At 41.5% G+C, this 21632-nt stretch overlaps 1 protein-coding gene across 6 annotated transcripts in view; it reads right to left on the reverse strand.

Moving 5' to 3' along the window:
- Positions 1-21632, reverse strand: part of LOC148659463 (zinc finger protein 609-like) — a 110798-nt gene that overhangs the window by 18425 nt on the left and 70741 nt on the right. For all 6 annotated transcript variants that reach the window (XM_088641727.1, XM_088641725.1, XM_088641726.1 and 3 more), the window contains one exon: positions 2966-3191. In XM_088641727.1, the coding sequence (XP_088497853.1) occupies positions 2966-3191 (226 nt within the window). The remainder of the gene's footprint in view (positions 1-2965; positions 3192-21632) is intronic.

Here is a 21632-nt window from a genome sequence, read left to right on the forward strand (position 1 = left end):
CTGTCCACCTCTGAGGACAATCATCTTCAAAAGTCTTGTTAACATCCTTGCATCTTCCAGACACCAGCACCTACCACTCTTCCTACACAGCAGCACTGGCCAGTTTGTGGGACTGAACACCTGGGGCAGAGGAACTCAGTCATTATTGACTGCTCAGATACAGAAGTCCTCCTTCAGCCACAAACCATTGTTTAAATACTGAGTGCGAAAAGACAACATTTTGGGAAAGGACAAATATGGCACTGCTTAAAGACAAATTCACAGAAAAAAGGGTAAAATCGTAGATTTAATTAAATCAAACACCTGGAACCTCAAAAAACAACGTGGCAAAACAAAAAACACTACAATACACAAGGGAATCAAAGGGAGTTCCGTCTTTTCCTGGTCCAAAACAACATTTTACATCCATTTATAATTAGATTGGTCTCAGACCTTCTTTTTAAACTGAGTGCAAGTCTAATGTTGATTCCCTCTACAGGTCCTAGACTGATACAAAAGCATTATTCTTTAGATTAAAAAGCGAAATCTCTCTATTTCATTGCTTTCCTAAAGATCTGTGAAATTGGTTATCAAATGATGTAGCTTGAGGATTGGTTGTCAAAACCCCAGAAAAAGAAGATCTCCTAATAGGTACACAGTTATAGTTGCTCACTGTCTAGAGTAGAACTTCACTGTGTAGAAAATGTTTCATTGTGGTATGGAAAGCAAAACTAAATTCAGTGTACAGCTGCACCTGACAAGATGCTCAAAATACCTGGGAGGAGGATGAAACTCCATGTGGCTGAAACTAAAGCCTAACAACCCATCACTTCTATTACTGCCAAAACAGCAGTGTGGGCTGAATAAATCAAGACAGCAGCAAAACTGCAAGTTCACTGTGCCACAGGATTCTTAGTGAAGTGTAAACAGTGATTAATGTTGGAAATGTATCAATGGAACCAAGAGAAAAGTGAAAACAAATCCGAAGAGTTTCCCCAACACTTGCAAAACCCTTGAATATTAAACTAAAATATTAATCTGGAACCCTTTACAGTATGAAGATCACAATACATAGTATTTTTTATCAATACTGATCATTTTTCTCTCCCTTTTCAAAAATACAGTAAAATTATCTATCTGTGGTGATCTAATGTGACGGTCCCAAGATTTCCCAAGATTTCAACAGTCGCCCCCTTTGCGGAATAAGTCCGAAGACGTACAGCAGGCCTGCTGCGTAAGGATAACCCATTGGGGACAGGACTTCTACAGGTGGACAGAGAGGTTGAGACTGCTCACACACACACACACACACAAGTCAACCTGTTGAAAAGCAGGCGAGAGAAAAGCATGCGGTGCGTGTCAGGGCCTTTCCCCGGCGGGCGGCCTGCTCCACTGCAGCCTGAGCGGCCCCGCACCCCCACGCCTGTCACCGAGACGCCAGGTCCTGGGGGGAAGACACTGCCAGGCCTCACTCCCCCACAGCACACACGGACCCCCTCGCTGCCAGTTAAAACCCACCACCCGGGGTAGCGAAGCAATCCCTCCCACAGGGGGCACGGGGCAGGCCCAGAGAAGCCCAGGCCTGGTGTCCACCATGCTGACGTCATGGAAAGCTGAAGTCTCGCAGGGAGCAAAGCAGGGTCGCTGGCTGGTGGCCAATGCCATACATACAACGTCTCTTGTGCCGAGCACCCCTCCGTCCTGCTGCAGACCCCAGTGCGAAGACAGAAGAGGAGCTGCCTCTCGCACAGACACGAGTGCCCGGATCTGCGCTGACAAACCTCAGGCTGGGGGCAGACTCCGAATGCAGAGCCTGTGTGCAGGCCGAAGGATCCCACTGCCACGTTCTTTGAAGATTACACACTGCGCATATGATTTACTCAGACTGACCAGCATTAACATCTTTTGTCTTAGCTATACAGCATAACCACAACAACAACAAAAAAAAGAAAGATAATACCATAGGATTACATAAGACACCAGCCGGAGTCTGTTAACTTCTAAATTCAGGTTCCAGCAGTGGGAGTCTCTCCAATACTACCCAGCTCTGCTGCACAATTCACTTGCTTTCCCTGTGGTGCACGACACAGGGCCTAGGTACTGGCGGGTGGCATTTTTAAAAGAAGCCTAGTAAAATCACTGGAGCCGATTCCAACCAAAACAGATAAAAAAAGACAAAGGGTTGTTGGGGCGAGTGAGGTATGAGGTGACAATGATCATTCTACAATGAAAAGCAATTTACTTGAGCTTAGCAGCACATTACAACACAAAGACAGTCTGCCTGCCTGTTCCAGGAGAGCTGCATGCATCATCTCCTGGAATCACACGTGAGTGAGAGATATGGCTCATGTGCTGCTCATTTTGAAGGAGACCTGCTGCGCTGGTGTTGCCCACAATGGTCTATCAGCTCTATAGGGAACCTTATCATCTTCCTCGAGCCACTGCTACAGCAGGAGGTGTGTACCACACACTCTAAATCTTAAACTGATATAAAGATGCCATATGGCAATTTTTCTTTCAGTAGTTTATCAAAGCACACTGACAAAACCGCTTCTAAATTAGATTTATTTTCAAACACGACTTTTAAGAAGAATTACATCAGTAAAATTCAGTTTAACACTGTAATATTCCGACGTTCGACAGTGCAGATCGACGAACATCTGCTTAACAATATGTCACCCACTCTCAGTATTGAGAGATTATCAATTTAGAAATCTGATTTAGTTACCATTTACGTTTCTGTTCATAAACCCAATTAGGATTATATAGTTTGCCACTTCAACCATTTTCTGAAACCACCTGGAACAATCTCCTCTGTAATAAACAGATGACAGACCCAAGTAACCATTTTTGTTAAAGGATTCTGAAGCAATACATCAGAAACTTAGGAGCAGAAATAGATGGACAGACCCAGCTGCCATATAGGCACCTCCGTGCTTTCCTGCCAAGCCAAAAGGAGTAACCCCACTCTTCAACGAGCACTTACCATCCTCTGTTTCCTGCCAGACGATGCCTTCCAGGTTGACACTGGTCCCGGGTTCACAGGGTCCCAAGCATTCGGGCTCTGTTGCCAAGGCAACATCAGAGGTGTTGACAGCCACTGAGCGTGTCCGGACCATGATCTGCTCGCAGGGGGAGGCGATGTCATTGTTCCCAGCTGGAGCCAGGAGGTGCAGCGGGGGAGGGGCAGGGGTGGAGACCGGAGACTCCATCTGCGGGGCACAGAAAAACAGACCCACCGGTGGTTAACCTACAGCACCACAGCAGAGGAAGGCTGTAAAACCCAATACTCTATTAGGACTCAAGTCCCTCTCCTTGACTGGACTCGGAAGAAGAACAGCTTCATCACAGTTTTGTCATATACTACCTCTATCCAGTAGGGTGTTTAGGCGTTTAGGCAGGGTTCTGACTTAGAAGCGTTCAGTCATAATCCCACAGACCATTGGCTCCTCAGCCAAGCACACGCACCAAATGTCTGAACCTGCGGTTCCTCTCGTACTGAGCAGGATTACTATTGCAACAACACATCATCAGTAGGGTAAAACTAACCTGTCTCAGTAGGGTGAAAAAAACAAATGTTCATTTTGACAATGATTGCTTTTTGACGTGTGAACAACTGCAATCTGTACCTGTTTCATCATCTTTTGGCAACAGAAACAATGCTTCTTTTATTCCCTAGAAATCCAAATGGCCCCTTTCAGCTGTCTCACTGCTAAAACCAGAAACTGAAAGTGAATGGAGGAGAACCAGTGTCTTCCCAAATGAATGCCCAGACATTCACAGATTCTCCCTGTGTGACCTAACCCAGCAGATGCTGCGGAGCTTGTTAAATGCTGAAGGCCAGTGTGTGCAATTTTCAGCTGACCTTTCTGAATAATGAAGCACAATAAGATAATATAACACCACACACCCTAGAAAACTCTCATTGTGTCTCAAGACACAAAACGTTTTTTTTTACTGCTGCATGTTACACCTGAACAGGTCACAGTGACCAAGACCTCAAGGATCATGTGTTTCTAGAAAATGTAAAGAAGGCAAAAAGACAAAAGAGAAGAATTTGTCCCTGCAGTGGTTCCTGAAAACAGACTCTTGCTAGAAGATTTTCTCATAAGTTCTGGTATGACATTCATTGATTTATTTTTTACTTTTATAAGCTAAATAGATCAGAAATGTTTCCTAAGAATAAGTAGTTAACATTTCCTTGATGTTATGGTGAAGAGTAGAAATAAAAGGTAAGTGTCAGGACACAGACCTTCATTGCTCAACTTGTTTTCCTGACTAGAGAGCAGGAATGCACACATGTAATGTGGGAAGTTACACTACCAGACAGATACAACATAAACAAAAGAGTCACCATGGTATACAGGAACAAGACTTTCTATGATGAAAACTGATTCACTTAACCACTATTGAGGTGATCGGTGATTGTTCTCGACAAACACAGCAGCTGTGTGGAGTCAGGGTTAAGGCTCTGGGCTGGTTGTGTATTCAACTCATGGGTGGAACCCTGCTGTGGTACCCTTGAGAAAAGTACCTCAGCTAAATTCAACAAAATACCTCAACAAAATCCCCAGCTGTATAAATGGGTGAAAGTGTAACTCACTTTGGATAAAAGCGCCAGCCAAATAAATTAATAACAGCTAAATATACAATACAGGAGCCTTAGATACCTAAAACAAACCAGACATTTTGGATCCTGTGAATTATGTTCTTTAGCCAATGAAGACAATCTTGTGCCACATTCCCAGTTCTAGACAAGGTTTATGAACTTTTCTGCAGTGGAAAAACAACTTCAGAAAAGAGGGTAAAATCTTTTTTAGGTTCGAAAACATAACCAATCTGAAGCATCACTCCTTCCAAAGTCATAATAATGTGATGTGCTGTTCTAGCACTACAGCAGTAATACAAACCTTATTTTGCTTTTCTGGGGTACACACACGAGGGCTCAATGATCAAGGGCAGCAATGCGTAACATAAGAAAATGAAAACGATTGCCCCCCCCATCCCAGAAAATGTTTTCTGAGGTATTCTGCTCCTATGGATGACAACAGTCTAAATCTGCTATCCATAATGCACTGTAATTCTGTTTCCACTTGGTTATCACAGTGAACTGGCACGAGAACAGAGCTTGCCTTTGGAATGTGGGATGAGAGAAAGTGCCTCTAATATTGACTTCAAGACAGAAGAGAAAATGTAACTACACACGTACTTGAAATAAGCATTTACACAGTAAACCAAGTAAATTAAAGGTGAAAAACAGCCTTTGTACATCATTAAGCAAACAAACGTAAGTGGCAATAGGTATGAAACAGTGGATAAGGGATGCTTGATGTATTGAAGTATCATGTAGCAGCTGCCACGCAATATTAATACTCAGAAAATTCACAGTCTTACTCAGTGAAAGTCTGGGTACATTTCCCAGAGTACTCAGGATATACTTTCAGTTTCCCTCTGACTCATACAGAAACCTCTTTCTTCCATGAAAGGGTTAATGGTTTGGTGTCAGTTTACAACACAAGAATTACAGAGGCTGGCTGCCTGTGAAGCAGAGGAAGCAGGTAATCACCCCGCAACAAGCCTGCTTTCAATTAGCAGCCTGTGAGAAAGACCCAGGCATTGAACTGGGGTCAGTGAAAGACAAAGAAGCTCTCCACACTGTGGGTGATATCTACAGGCTCCCACACCACAGCCTACTGCTGTGTCTGCATTCGTCAGACAGTCACAGGGCATTCTTGATCCAGACACATTCCTGCACAATGGCCTGACATTCTCCGCATTCTGATTTTTTCCCATTTTATTGAGGGAATTTACTTGTATTTCTAAAAAATACGTCACATGAGTATTTCTGTGTTTATAGACGTTAAAATTGAAAATGGGTTTTGTGGGCAAGCCACAGAGGTGGGGTGCATGATCTATTTCACCACTGCATCACAGTTTCTTTACCAAGAGTCTGAAGGGCTGTACACAGAGGCCTCACCCTCCCTATTTTCTATCTCAAAAAATCTATTTTGGCAACGTGCGAGACACACCACTTGGGGCACAGCATCAGACAGGGCCTCAGAAACCCATCATGCCCAGTTAATTTACAGCGTGGAGGAAATCAGTCCAAACCGAAAACAAAAGCCCAGCTCACTTAGGAGCTCTACTTAAAAGGACCATCTTCAGTCCATAACCATTACCTGCCAGGTAGCCAAGCTGCTTACCGGCTTCACACTAAAGCGACACAGTGATGCTCTGAACTGCAATCCACAAACAACACACAAACTCTTGACCACTTCAAAACGTGGTCATAATGCTTCCAGTCCCTCCAGCTCTCCAGTTCTATTGCAATAAACTCAAGAAGAATCTGCTCTTCTTTCAGGCAGAAGACCAGCTCTCTTAGGGAAGCCTTCACTTGCCGGTGGTATATGATCACCTGACCATTCAGCTTTGACCACATGCTGCAGGACATCCTCACAGGCTTCTGAAAATGTAGTGGAACATTACCCTCCAACTCTAATGTCACTGTTGACTGGCTAAAAACTAACAATCAGGGATAAATTCATTATAAATGTGCTTGATCATCTGTACATTGGCAAACTTCTCATTTCAGTTAATCTGCTTCTGTAAGTGTTGCTCTTTAAGTCTCCATTTTAAACATATTTACAGATACGAGCACAAAGTCTTTAATTTAGGGTTCTTACTAACCCTAGTTATTCCCAACTTGGCAAACTGAAACCCATTGCCTGCTCCATTTCCAGTTCTATATAGCCACAACTCTTTCTGGATTTACCAAGGTCTAGCATGAAGTAATTGATTTTCCCTACAAAGTGTTCTAACGGGGTTTGCCTCCACATAAACCAGAGTGGTACTGTTCAACTGTTTAATCTTTAGATCTTGTGGATCCCTAAGTGGTACCAGGATTATGCAAAGTTAAGATTTTTTTGTAAAAAAAAATGACATTAATGAACGCCTTTTTGTCAAATAAAATAAAACTGGAAATTTAATTTAAGCATTTCACAAAAGCTCTTTTTAAAGTTGTTTAATATTACCAGTCAAAAATGTGTCATGCATCTTTTGGGAGCAGAATGGCAAAATACACAGGCAGCTGCAATACCATAGAACTGCTCCTAACAGGAGAGGATAAGCAACAAAATGAACAATGAATTAAATGGGGTCACTTTATACTGTCCCTAAAAATTATAGTGAGTCTCTCACACTATGCACAAACTAGGTGAGTCAGGCAAGAAATCCCCACACACACCCCGTGAGGAGGAGCAGGGAACCAAACTAAGCCCTCCTGGACCTGAATAGAGTTTTGCAATAGGTCTGTTTTGATTTCAGATTCATCTTAGTTTCCTCATTCTGTTACAGACATGGAAAGAAAGGAGTCCTTATCCTTTGACCCATTAGGTTTGCTGGTTTTATTATGTACAAAAGCCTTCTTTACCCATCTTTCCAACAAGACCATAAAAACTGAAAGGTAATTAATTTGCCTACCTGCCTTTCCACTCATTTTCAAGGCAAATGCTATCAAGAGCTTTTTTGTCAGAGTTGGCAAACAGGGGAAACTCAATTGTTATGTGTGTGGTAGTGTCCCTAAGGTGTTTACCTAAAGCAACAAAATCCCTAATGAATTGAGACAAGAGTAGGATCTCTAATTACAGGAGGTGCCGCTGCTTACTGCAGCTAGCGGAGGTTTTGAAGATGGTCCTTCAAGGCTCTTACCTTTAAGGATTTTTTTAAGTGTTAGAAAGTATCTGACGTAATTAGATGCTAATATAAAAACACAAAAAAGTCTTTGAATAATGAACATGCCCCCTAGGCAACCACAAAATAAGCTATGTTCAAAGAGAATGTGGTATTTTGTGGTACCTGCAGGAAATCTGCAAGAGGGAAAGAGTATATTAAAGGCTTGTCTAATTTATAAAAAAAGCCAAGCAAATGTTATACATGTTTGTATAAGGATGATGGAACATTACGAACTGACAAAAAGATGTACAGCTCTCACTCCTACGTAGTGTAGTGTCAACCCAGCACAATAAATGAATTTCTCAGTCACATTTTGAGGGTGGTTTCCAAAACTTAATTTTGGAAAATTATTCACCAAACAACATTTTTTTTAAATTAACTGAGCTTCAAATATGCTCAGTTGCAAAGCTGAGTAGTAAGGAACGGTACATAAAGAGGATACTTTTCTGTTATACAATAATAGAACGTCACTGGATTCTAAAATGAGGAAATTCTCTTGCTTCCCTATGAGCTGGTAGTCGGCAGATCTTTTGTGCAAGATGAGCATGCCTGTTATCAAGGTGATCAGACAAATTCGCCGTACGCCACTGTATAAGTGATCCACCATTTTAAAGGATTTAAGTCTTGGTGTTAACTTGCTGTTAACTAAAACTGGGATTAAGAAGTTGAGCTCAATGGTTTTAGTCAGGATTATGTTAGGATTGAAGTCTGAAAAGTGGTGACAATTCACAAAATACAGCTTCCTGACACAGTATGGCCAAGCCTGATCACAGAACGTGAGCTTTTCAGTCCCAGATAGTAAAGAAAAATTTTGAGGGAAAAACAACCAAGAGGTATTATGGAAAATTTATCAGAAACCAACTAAATTCTAAGTTTATCTCAGAAAACAAAAACATTATTTTACACTTTACCCTGTACTGATGCAAATCTTAAGCAGAGCCTTACATACATTTCCCAACATTAGACTACATGCTGTACAAATGGTCAAAAACAGTTCTGTTTAGTCTGTTTACTAGAAAAAGTCTCCTGAAAGAGGACTGGTGGTCTTGAAAGGTGTGGAAAACAAAGAGCATCAGTATCCCCTTTAACCCACAGTCGTACACATAGTCAAAGCCATGAAACATTTAAAGATCGGGCTTGTGCATAAAGTTAAAATCAGTCAAGATAATGTAAAGCAATGAGACTCAAGACGGGGAAAAGAAAGATTTTTTCCTTACACAAATAAACAATGAAGTCTTGGAAGCTAAGCAAATTCATGTTAATTAACAAAAGCCATTCTAGCCTTCTTCCATTTTTTTTTTTAGTCATGACACTTGAACTCTGCTGTCAAAAACACTTTCCTGAGAGAGGGGCGTTCAAGAAATGATGTAATTCCCAAGAGCTCGGCTTCCAATGTCTGCATTTTTCAATTCCGACGGAGTTCCTGCATATCCTACTATAGCTGACTGCGAGAATGATTGAGAGTTCAAAAGTGCCACGCATCACGTCTCTGGCATCCAATAACAGCCTGTGCGAGCTGCTGGGAGAAGGAAGCCTAAGGCCAGGATGTTCTCAGCAGGGCCAGAAACAACAGTATGGAAATACATCTGTTGCACAAGTGGCCATGTCTGCACAGCGCAACAGGAAAGAGAAATTACGCTGGCTTTCATGCATTCCTAACGAATAGTGCTGAAAACCTGAGAGCTCGCCTTGGGAAACGCACAGGTCTGGCTGTTATAACTGAAAGACACGTTGCAGAAAAAAACTAGATCTATGAGAAATACAGTACGATTCTTTGCGTGACGACAGCATGAACCTTTATTCAAATACAACAGCAAAGGCAATTTCATTGTGCAGTTACTCAACACAGGAAACTAGAACGAGAGCACGTTTTAGAGTGTTTACCTTTTCGTGAATAACCATTGGACTAACAGTTTCCACAGCATCAACAAAACTCCTTTCATTACATTTTCAAAACATATAAACTAATAAACTAATTGAAATAGTACACACAAATACTCCCATCCCAGTCTGGAATATCATTATCTTACAGAGGATGAATTATGAACATTGATGACAAATGCTTGATAACTAAATTCAAATTCGGACAATAAATTCCACTTACTATGAGAGAAACAGAATACCCTTACTTGTCTCTACAGCCCCATTAGAACAGTTAATGTTGCCCAAGGCCCTATATTGGACTGCTGCCCTCCCATGTTTTTGGCATTCAGGAAGTCACAAGTTCAATCGTTTTCACACAGTTCTCCCCAAGAGGCCTGCCTAGTAATAGGCTCAAATTTTCTTAATAGCTTTGTTTGCTTTTTCACTATACCACAAGACCCTTGATTTCAGATCAGGAAAGCCAACTGCTGAGAAAAATGCCAACCTCCCTTGTTATTTCTTTTTCAATTTAGAATTTGGACTTGCTTTTTATGATACAACCACCCAGTTTGGAAACCAAAAATCCTTTCTGGCTTTGCTCAAAGCAACAATCCCTGTACATCACAGGAAAAATGACAATGGACAGAAAGTCTGGGGGAGTGCCACTGGGCCTGTGGGCACCAAAGTCACATTTGCCAGGAGCTGAGAAAACTCCGGATAAATAATCCTAAACCAACTCCCGATGATGTTCACACAAGAGCAGGCTCTGGGGTGGCTCTAAACTCCCTTTTTGAAAGGAATGAAAACAAAATGCTACAACAGGAAGACGGTACTGTGCCACTGCCCATGTCAAATATTATAAATGCAGGTTACAGCTTTTTAATGAGCCTGCCTCATGATCAAGGGATCCTTTGATTTATTCACTCTAAGTGCTGCATTTTGCAAGCTGTGCCGGGGAGAAACAGGACATCTATTTCACACAGATGCCAGGCTAGCAGGGGGACGCGGCTATTAATCACAATCTAAGGGATCAGGTGTAAATCTCCGAGCGCCTCCTCGCACTCTCCGCCATGTCCAGCACGCCACCTTCACTATCGGCCCCAGCAAGCAAGCCAATCTGTCTGCTCGCGGCCGCTCAGAACAGTGACAACCACACAGCGACGAAAGGCTGCGTGTGGCTCCAAGCTCGTCCGCCTCTGTTGGAACAGATGAAGAAACACCTCAAAAGGGCAACCTGGTCCTCGCATCAGCGTGGCCAACAGCAGCACATGGACTGCGATCTCCATACAGATCTCTCTACAAAAACAAATAGTCCTTCACACTCATGTTATACTCAGTGAAGTACAACAGGACTCCTGGCCAACTGTCAACTTAACTGAAAATGCTTTTGGCTCTTGTTAGGTCTAATCATGTCAGAAAAATCAAGAAGTCTGTGGATACAGAAGCATCCCATGTCTGAATTACATGAAACACCCTCTCCTTTAATCTGGACAAGAATGGCAGGTCAGCCTTGCTAAACAAGTCATTTTTATGCTCAGGAATCTGAATTAGACCCGTGTCAACTAAATGGTGGGCTTTTATTAAAAATTAAAACAAGAAATCCACTACTTCAACAAAGCAGAACTGTTATCAGGCATTTTAAATTACTTCAAGTCAAAATAGTTCTGTCAAACTTGTGAATGGTTACACAGTTTGCATTGAGCTTTCACTGGAACCACACAAGCCTGCTCAAATGCTTAACAGGAAGCAATCCTCTGGGCCTACAGCAAATCAAGCTGTAAGCACTGCATCTCTAATTACAGAGGAGCTCTGATTAAAAATTTGATTTTAGAAAACCAAACACTGCCTTTAATTCAGTTTCCTTGGCCCCTGTAACTTCCCAGACTGACCACATTTGAGGTCCCAAATTGAAAGGTGCCAAGCAGCCAAAACTGGTATGGATCATTCATGACTGCCACTGCGGCTTCGGAGATTAGAAACCAACACGACTACAAGTTACTCTGCGAATCAAGCTAGAACTTCCATTCTGAGGTTTTCTCTACTCTGTCCTCACAAATCGTGACTAATGCTGTTGTCAAAACAAAACAACACAAGAAAAACCGCTGCCAGTTTACTGTAACCTCACGCTAGCTGTGGTCTTTTAATGACAGGGAAGACTGCACCTTTGGAAACGGAGGTTTCCACAAGGAAAAAAAAGGCAGGGAGACAACAAAATACATGTGGGGAAACATAAGTACTACAAAATTCCAGCCGAGAGGAGAAAACAGAACTGTTTAAGAGTGAACGCTTCAAAATATGTTTCCTGTAGTATTAACATTAACATCGATTCTTCTTAACAGCAGTTCGATCGATCTTTCTGCTGAGCTGCTGAAAACACTGGAGTTCAGTGAAAATTGAAAATCTCAGAAGAAAAGGTGTTTGAGGGCATTGCAATCTGCATGGCAGTTAAACAGCCATCTATCCATTTTCTAACCACTTCATCCAATCCAGGATTGCAGGGGAGCCCCACAAAAAGAGCCATGCAGTTTTTCTCAGCTTTACAAGTATTGAGTTCTTAATTAAGATTGTGCTGTTAATATTTTATAAACTGGACATTCCAAATATAAAAACACTTTTACTTAATATCTGAAGTAGACTGTATCTACTAGGTGAAAAGCTTGTCATGAGATGTTTTGAGTATATTGAATAAAGGAAGCCAATGTATCTCTTATTACTGTCTAAATCCAATGCCTAAAAACCTATCCTGTCCTTGTAACTATACTGATGCAACCGCAAATGTATTCAGCAGAACATGAAATATTCTCATCTACATTAATGATAAAAAACATTTTTACATGTACTTTTTGTGTTTATGGTCAAATATTATGGAAAAGCCTATTGCCTGAAAATGCACTTGACGTGCACTTTAAAAATAACACAGTGAATATAACTGCCTCCCACAACCCACTCCCCAAGATCTGACAGGAAGTGTGGAAAGAAAGGTGAAACAGCTTTCAACTGTCTGTGCACAGGGTATGTCTGTTCACTGCTTTAATGTTGCAGGTCGTGCAAAAATAGCACTTGATTCACTGTTCACTGGCACACATCAAGGGGTGGACTTTAATCCCAGCCACCCAGATAGGACACAGGACTGTAACCCTGATTAAATCAGACATTCAAAGAGTCTGCGCCTAATTCAATCAGAAAAACGCAATCATTTTGAAGAGACATACAACATCACAACCACGCATTCTTTTAATTACACTAAATGCTGTTCTTTTGAGAAGGATTAAAATACAGCATAGTCTAGCTAGAGAAAAACAGCCTTTTAAAACATAACAAAACATCGCATCCCAGTGGCGTAATTACCACTAAAAACTCACCTTTAAAATATACTGTGTTTTTAAAAATGGAGACGGCACCTGTTCCACAGGCTGTGTACTGCATGTTATATTCTTATTGAGCAAATGGGCTGTTTTGTTGAGGCGACCACGCTGAAGGCAGGAATAATGCACAAAGATCAGTGTCTTACGTCAATGAAAGCCTCCTTCCTAAACAGAAAATGATGAATGCATTTTTGTATGCAGTTCATAACAGACAGAAAAATGTATCAAGCGCCTACAGTTTAAACAGGTGAAACCTGACAGAAAATGCAGGCAGCTGAATACATTTTCTGTAGGGGACAAGAGTGGAAAGCCGACTATATCATATGGCTTTAGGGTCTGAATTTCCTTTCATCTCCTGGCCCTTAGCAACTGCATCAGGTTGCTGTTCACCTGTTGCTAAGAGGGAAACCGCTCAGTGCCCATCCTCCATCACTCACAGCTACATCAACAACAACACAAATCCTTGCATAGTATTCAAACAGACAAAAAAATGAGAAAAGATTATGAGGGAGACCACAACAAAGCTATACAATAAAAAAAAAATCAACCTGAAAAAACCAACACATCTGATCTTCCATAGAAACCAGCGAATACAATTAACCACCTGTTTGGCTCAAAAGAAAAGCGATCTGAGAGGCGACAGAAAATGCTTGGCTTTACCTGAAGAGGAGCCCTTTCCGTTTTCAGTGCTGAATTCAATGTATGTCCTTTACAAAAGAGGATCCTTTCTCACTACCTGTGTAGTGAATGAGAACGCAAGAGAGAGAGTGGGCTGAATAGCAGGTAGTGGTAGGGGGATTAGGAATTTCCAGGGGGAACAAGGCCACTCTCGTCTCATCAACACCTGTAATTTACCAGCAGCCAACAGCTGAACACGGCAAAGAGTAGCTATATGGAAAACAACACTTCCCAAAGCTAATTGAGCATGGCAAGGTGTAACTCGGCTCACAGGTACATTAACCCTTTCAAGCACCACAGGGGGAAAATCTATTTTCCCACCTTTTAGCATTGAAAGTTTACAGCAAGACCTGTCTTTTCATTCCAACATGACGAACAGCTCTGTCTGTCTGCTTACAAACCTTTAGAGATTAAGACAATACGGACAGACCTTAAAATAAAAAAGGGAGAATTCTAGTTCAAGGTCTGTATTAAATCAGTAGTTTTTATATACTTTATAATGGTTACGGTGATGCAATAATGCTGATCTTAAATAAGAAACCATCGACCTATAATAAGAGGCTTTTCTACAACCAACTGCTACTGAAAAAGCAACTGGATGTCCACTTGTTAGCTACTCTTACATTTGCACCAAAGATATTTTTAAAAATGCGTTTCATTTAATTGATGACTAAACCTTATACATCTGATGCCTAAAGTCACGTATTCATTCAGTATCTTGCAGTGTATTTTTAAACCCAGCCATTGTCTTTTACTGGGACTGGGTACCAACTCCCGTGCCATTTCAGCTTCAGCTTTCAACAATGCAACACATCCAGTATGGTCATCGGGAGATTCTACAACAAGGTCTGAAAAGGTTTGTGGGACAGGAAATAAGTCTCCCACTACTGAGACTTTTACCATTATAGCTGTCAAGAGAACAAGTCATCCAAATGCAGAGCGGTGCACAAAAATTAGAGTTAAGATTAAAAAAATCACAATACTCATTATGCAACAAAGTACTGAAAAATCATCAAGGATTTGCCTATCCCTCTTGTGGATGTGAAGAAGTAGAGCACAGTGAACCCATTTTCAGAGAAAGGCTTCACTGGATCCCTGTTCTGACAGTAAAAACAAATTAAAACCGTGTTAACAGGCACTTACACAAACCAGATGTTCTATAACTTTATGCATTATTTCAGTTAGAGGCTATTATTTCGACCTAATTTTTAACCCATGTTTTTTTTTGTGATGCGATTAACAGCTGCCGAAGTGAGCGCTTTTCTTGGTTTTCCCCTATGCATGAAAAGTGGCACTAGACATGTCACAGAACAAGTTTCCACCAGGTGATTTGTTAGCTGCAAGTAAACAGTGCCACCTCTCATCATGATATACAAACAAGAAAAAAAAACAATCTGGTGTTTAGTGAAGCTCTCTGCTTATCAATATTCAAAACTACAACTAAGGCCAGTGAATCCAGCAGGTAGCATGTTTAACTCTTGAAAGGGCATGTGTCCACAAAGCATTGCGCCACTGTTCCACAAATCACCTGATGCATTATGCATGTATAAAAACAGGAAGTGCATGATATACATTACAGTACTGAAGTGCGCAAAGTTTCAAAGATATGAGTGAAAATCAACCTTAACCCCAATCCCCTCCACACCCTCAGAAAAAAAACACTGTTTTCTGCCAATGCAAGCAGCTTGTAAAAGCCCAGTTCAAATCTGCTGTGATAACTACAAATAAAAAACTTGACTGCAGCTGTACCTTCCCTCTGAGACTTGGCTGGTTGGCCTACCCCCAGCAGGTGTTAAACACACAATTCTCCGGATCGGGGCAGGAGCCTGGCCCCCACCCCCACCCCCTGAACAGCTTGGTTGGGCCTGTGCCTGGCATTGTGCGACTCCCAGCTGGAGGGGGGGGATTTGTATTGTGAGGGGTTGGGGGCCCTCGCCCGCCTGCTGAGGAGAACAAGCTGCCTCCCCCCAGCGACTGCGCCGACCTGAATTCTTCCACTGCTGGCTGAGAAAATGGAAGTGCACTCGCTGCCTGCGTGGGAAACAGGCTTGGCAAGAGTGCTCTCGCACTGAGCAGGAAACATCTCTCTCGCTGCGGCGCGAGAAGATCTCTGTTCACAGTGTCATTCCGCAGCAAGTGGGGAACATCTGGTTTTCTGCTGTAGGAAAACCTCCGTCAACCCGTATATATATATATTTTTCTGTTCTGTCCCATACTCCACTCAGGTCGTCACTGAACCTGTCTCGGAGAAATCAGCTCTGCGGGCCTTAATCGGTGAAGACATTCCCGCAGAAATCTCATGGCTTTGGACACATTCCAAAAGGGAAAAATGAAAAGAAGAAATCACTTATCATTTACGATAAGCGCAGGGGAGTACAGCAGTGTATTTTCCGAAACCACAAAGTGATACAGGACCAAAAAAAAAAAAACAAAGAAAACCGAGAAGACCATCTCTGCTGGTCTCAAAGTTTCACACTGAACTCGGGTCCTTTGATCTGTGCCGTGGAAACTACGGGAAACCCCTCCCCCACCTCATCCCCATCCTGACCTCAAGTCATTCCAGAAGCATTTATTACAATAATAATCCACATTCTTGTCAAGGTCACCTTTTCCATTTCTAACTGAAACCCTGCGCTTGGAATCTGACAACTGTAAATCCAGATAAGCTGCCGAGGGCAGTTTGAGGATCTCTCTCACAAACCTACTGCTTAGTCATGCACTGCATGTCACAATTTTGTCTATCTTATAAGGCCAAAAACGTAAATCACAAAACCACACTATACATCGCCTCATGACACGGCTGGCTTTGGACACCGAGCAGCAAACACACAAGTCTTGCACAAACCAAAATCTCTCATTTCCAGGATCAGCTCAGCAAAGCATAATCATGTGGAAGTCTAAATATTTATTTTAGATAGGATTTTTCCAACCATACTCTAAATGAGATTTACAAACTGTACGGGTGAAAGACATCTGTAAATGTATTCCACAGTGCTTTGTAATCCATTCAAATGATACTCCACTACATACATCTATCATTTTTACTATTCCAAGGATTATTTCAAAGACATTCATTATGGAGATTAACAGTACACCACAAATAAATATAACACATGGAGAATCAATTTAATCACTAGAAAATACTAGTAATGCCACCCTTTAAATAATGCACTCACTGTTTTTCCTCTCTTTGAATGAATTTGCCAGAAGATATTGGCTTTTTGAAAGATGTAGGCAGAAAAGTAATGTAAAATATGAATAGTACCAGCATGTATTTTTCCATGCTTTATATATGATCCCTTATATATCTTTAGAAGGCTATAATGTAACACAGTGGTGTTGGACCTTATATCACCTTACCAGTCGCACTGTACTCTCATTCTTTATCCGATTTGAATGAACTGTGAAACCTTACTTTGAATTTGGCAGAGCTTGGCTTGCACAATATAAAGCCCTTACATCAGTTTATAGTTCCCTTTGAGGGTGACTGAATGGTGCTTGCTTTGCTGATAAGATTCTGCTTAACCTCTGCAGAAGGAAGTGATATTCTGTACTGAAATAAAAGTCTGATAAATTTCTCTGTTCCTTCTCACGTCACCCCACAATTCAACAGAACTGCCTGCTTTGGAAAAAAAAAGTGTTTCTAGAGGGCAAGAGTGTTTTCACTATATCTCAAGACTTGCAAAACAAGTTGTTATTCTGCTGGTGCTATTTCCCGGGAGACCCCCACCAAAAGCTATTTATAGAAACGAACTGTCTTCAATTGGGCTTCCTGTGCGGCAGCAACCCCCCTAGTGGGCGGGACTTCCTCTCACAGAGGGTCAACAGACAAGCAGCTGTACAGAGGAACCACCTGCCCAACCTGCACTCGCATACAAACACATCAGTCAAAGTCGGCCCGGGCCCAGCTAAGGATTTACCACTCCATAATAATACGTTTCAGCATTTTTAAAAGAAGAGGTCAACTAATTCTATAATAGATTCTATACTTAAGTAGGTTTAATAGAGTTATAATATAGTTGATATAGTTTTCATTTGTCTCTGTTTCTGAAGCCCAGCATTCATATTTTGTAAAGCCCAGTATGTATGTGAATTTAAAACTTTCTTGTTGCAACATATTTATTGAAAATACGTGTCAAATATGAAATGGAGTGTTTTTTGAAAGATCAAATCACTACACTTAATTTTACAGTAAAAGCTCACTTTCAAACACATGATATAAAAACAGTGAGAGAATTAGGGGAGAAAATTAAAAAACAGTAGTTCTAGCAATTTGTGCACACAGGTTATTCAATTCATATTTTGTATTTCCGCATCTTGCGATCTAAAAACTGCTGTTTAATTAATGGATGGATAACTTTAAATGTGGTGCTCTGGAAGTTAAAACAAAATGTTCTATATAGACCACTATTTAAAATGTGTTCTGTAAGGGATTAAGGACTGATTATCTGCGTTTTTCCTGCTAGTTGTAGCTGTAAAAAGCTGCAAAAGAAGGCAGAACAGTCACATACTAAAATAACATGTGGAAGGACAGTGTCCCCTCTGTGTGAGAAGCTGAGCTCAACCTCCAGCCCAAATTACCGATGTGCCCCTCTCAACACACAGAGCCCCTTCTTCCAGACACCTCCAGGCTGCGATCTGCTCTTCTCTACTGGCTTGCTTACATGAGACTTATTTCGGTCTTTAAAATGAATTGCTAAATGGGCAGTGATGCAGCCCAGACTGCCCAACAGGACCCCTGACAGCTGCCCCATAAACAAGGATCTTTACAGCAACCTCACTGTAGATTGCAGCAGCCTCCTGTGCTGCACATGTGACCTGGCCACTTCATGGCTTTTACACCCACGAGGGAGGGAGACACACCTAGAGTACAGTACAAGATCGCAATGCTTACTATTAATAAGATTAAAGACTTAAATATAAGCTCTTGGTGTTTGGTGAGGAGTTATGGCAATAAACAGCTCATTTCCATCCCATTCATACCATAACGTTGCCCATACATGTTGTATTCAATCAAAAAAAAAATCTAAAGAACCTTCTTTTCATGCTGAATCGTGATTCATGGACTAAAGTTCTGTGGCAACACGGTTAAAGTAGGCAGTACAAGTATAAACTGGTGTTTTGATTTTTTCCCATCTCCAAACACAGCACTGATAAGTAACACACGCAGGCAATGAGAACAGATGAACTTCACATGCCAAGGAAGTAAACGGCATTAGGTCGTTAAGCTATGTTCATCCAATAACTGCAGTCCTTATTTGTCTGAAGAATCTCCCGTTCCACATGAAAGAAACACTGGACGTCAATGAGGAATTAATACCACATTAATCACGGTCTTTAGGGCCAGCAATGAATCACAGTGTGCAAAGAAAGTAAAGAGGCTGAGAAGCTGACCACAAAACAGTTTAGAAAGACTTTAGGAGTTTATATCCACTTTAGACCATTATTTTGTTTATCCTATTATGCATGACCATGTTTATTGATTGTTATTTCTATTTATTTTACTTCTGCCTGACTTGAAGTCTTTAGCAAAAGTTGCTAAGTTTAAGAACACGTGAACGATGACAAACAAGAGGTGGCCATTTTGCCCATTTAAGTGATCCAAGGACTTCATCCATCTGCTTTCCGAAAGAAGTCCGGGCACCTATCCCCAGCCACACTGTGTAAAAAAGTACCTCTTGTTCTCAGTTAGAAATGTACTTGAAGATGTTCCAATACTTGTATCATAGTCTTATGTTGTCCAAAAGTAAAGAGACAATTATTTTAACCTGTCAGTGTAAGAGTATTTTAAATCAAGGAATGTATCCGGTTTCTGTTCTCTGGACTGATTGAAACATGCAATACATCTTTTTTTTTTGCAACGCAGTGACCAAAGATACGCATGTACAGTATTTCAAATGAGGTCCTACCAGTGCATTGCACAATTTAAAACACAGCCCCCCTTTATTTAGCTTCTACATTGCAACATTTTGCTTCTTGCAAAAATTCTAGAACGTGCTGTCACACTTCAATTACATAACCACCTCATGACAAGCCTCCTTTTTGAACCCCTCCAATCTGGCTTCCATCAACTTCACAGCACAGAAACTGCCCTGGTCAAAGTCACCAACGATCTTCTAATAGCTTCTGATTCTGGTTCTCTTTCTATACTCATCCTTCTTGATCTCAGTGCTGCTTTTGACACTGTTGACTATAACATCTAACTCTCTCGTCTTGAGACTGTGTTTGGAGTTTCTGACACTGCTCTCAATTGGTTCAAATCTGACCTCACTAATCGCTGTCACTTTGTCTCTCTTAATGGGTATAGGTCTGAAATTGGTCTTGTTAAGTCTGGTGTTCCTCAGGGCTCAATACTGGGCCCCTTGCTCTTCAGCATTTACACGTTTCCACTTGGTCAGCTTTTAAGACCACATGGCCTCAGTTTTCATTTCTACCCTGACGATACTCAAATATACATCCATACCAAACCTGACACTGATGTGGCTGTCTCTATTCTATCTAATTGCATCTCTGACATAAAAATTTGGATTTCTCAAAACGTCCTTCATCTTAACTGCAACAAGACTGAAGTCATGCTTATTGGCACCCCCATCAACTTCGTAAAGCCAGTCCTGTAACCCTGTCTGTAGATGGTTCTGTACTTGAGCTTCAATCTAAAATGAAAAACCTTGGGGTTATATTCGATTCTGGCTTAACATTCGACCCACATGTACAGCATACTGTCAAAACATCTTTTTTTCACCTTAGAAATATCGCTAGACTACACCCTATGCTATCACTAACCGTGGCTGAAAAGCTGATCAACACATTTGTTCTCTCGAATTGACTACTGTAATGCTCTACTCGCTGGGGTATCTAAATCTACTTTGAACAAACTGCAGTATGTCCACAATTCAGCAGCCAGAATCCTGACCAGGTCTAGTGCAAATGATCACTGATCAATGATTACTCCTATCCTGGAGTCCTTGCACTTGCTTCCTGTCAAATTCCGTGTTGACTTTAAAATCCTCATGCTCACCCATAAGGCTCTGCATGGCTTAGCACCTCAGTACCTGTTTGAACTGTTATCGCCCTACTCCCCACCTCACAACCTTCGCTCTTCTAATTCTGCTCTCTTTACTGTCCCCCAAGCCCGTCTACATTGTGTGGGTGACAGGGCCTTCTCCTGTTATGCCCCCAAGCTCTGGAACTCTTTGCCCAAGGATATCAGAGAGTCACCTTCTCTAAACTCCTTCAAATCCAGACTCAAAACCCTCTTCTTCAGAAAAGCCTTTACTTAACTGGTTCCATTCTTCACCCCTCTGCTCTTCTTAGTGCCACCATCCACGGTCTCCTCTATATATTGTAATTGTGTCTTATCTTGAGTATTCTCCTATTGCTCTCATTCTGTAAAGCACTTTTAGAAGCCACCTTTAAAGGCGCTATATAAAACGGTTTATTATTATTATTATTATTATAACATTCCATTTGCATTTGTATTGCCTTGAAGACAAAAATAATGCACCAATTGTTTTTCGGACACCTAAGCTGGTCTACATTAAATGCTGTTTGTCTGGTGGTTGCCCAGTCTTGTATTTTGTGTTAGTCATCTTGGATTACCTCTGCAGACCTTAAAAAACGTAGGTCTTTCCCAGATAACCTAAGATGGAGTTTTACAGGAAGCCATCTACTTGACATGATTTTCATGATCACAATGGAGAGATGAGATGCCTATAAAGCCTCCTGTCATTTTAAAGCCAATGTAATGGGAGCCCTTACTAAACTAGATGTCCTCCCCAAGTGCCCTTCAAACAGTACTACATCTGGGGAAAAGGAAAAAAAACAGCCTCCCTCTTTAAAGCTGACTGTTTCCTCTGGCGGCTGGATCTCCCTCAGTACACAGCAATCACAGTGTGATGACCTCGTTAGTTCAAGCACTTAATCTGCTAATGCCTGATAAAAATAAACCCAGGGATGGCTGCCTCTTCCCCAGTCACAGCTGCTGCTATAGAGGAAGCTCAGAAGAAAGGGCTGTGA

Source organism: Lepisosteus platostomus, chromosome 7, assembly GCF_059453375.1.
Source record: "Lepisosteus platostomus isolate fLepPlt1 chromosome 7, fLepPlt1.hap1, whole genome shotgun sequence".
Taxonomy (NCBI): domain Eukaryota; kingdom Metazoa; phylum Chordata; class Actinopteri; order Semionotiformes; family Lepisosteidae; genus Lepisosteus; species Lepisosteus platostomus.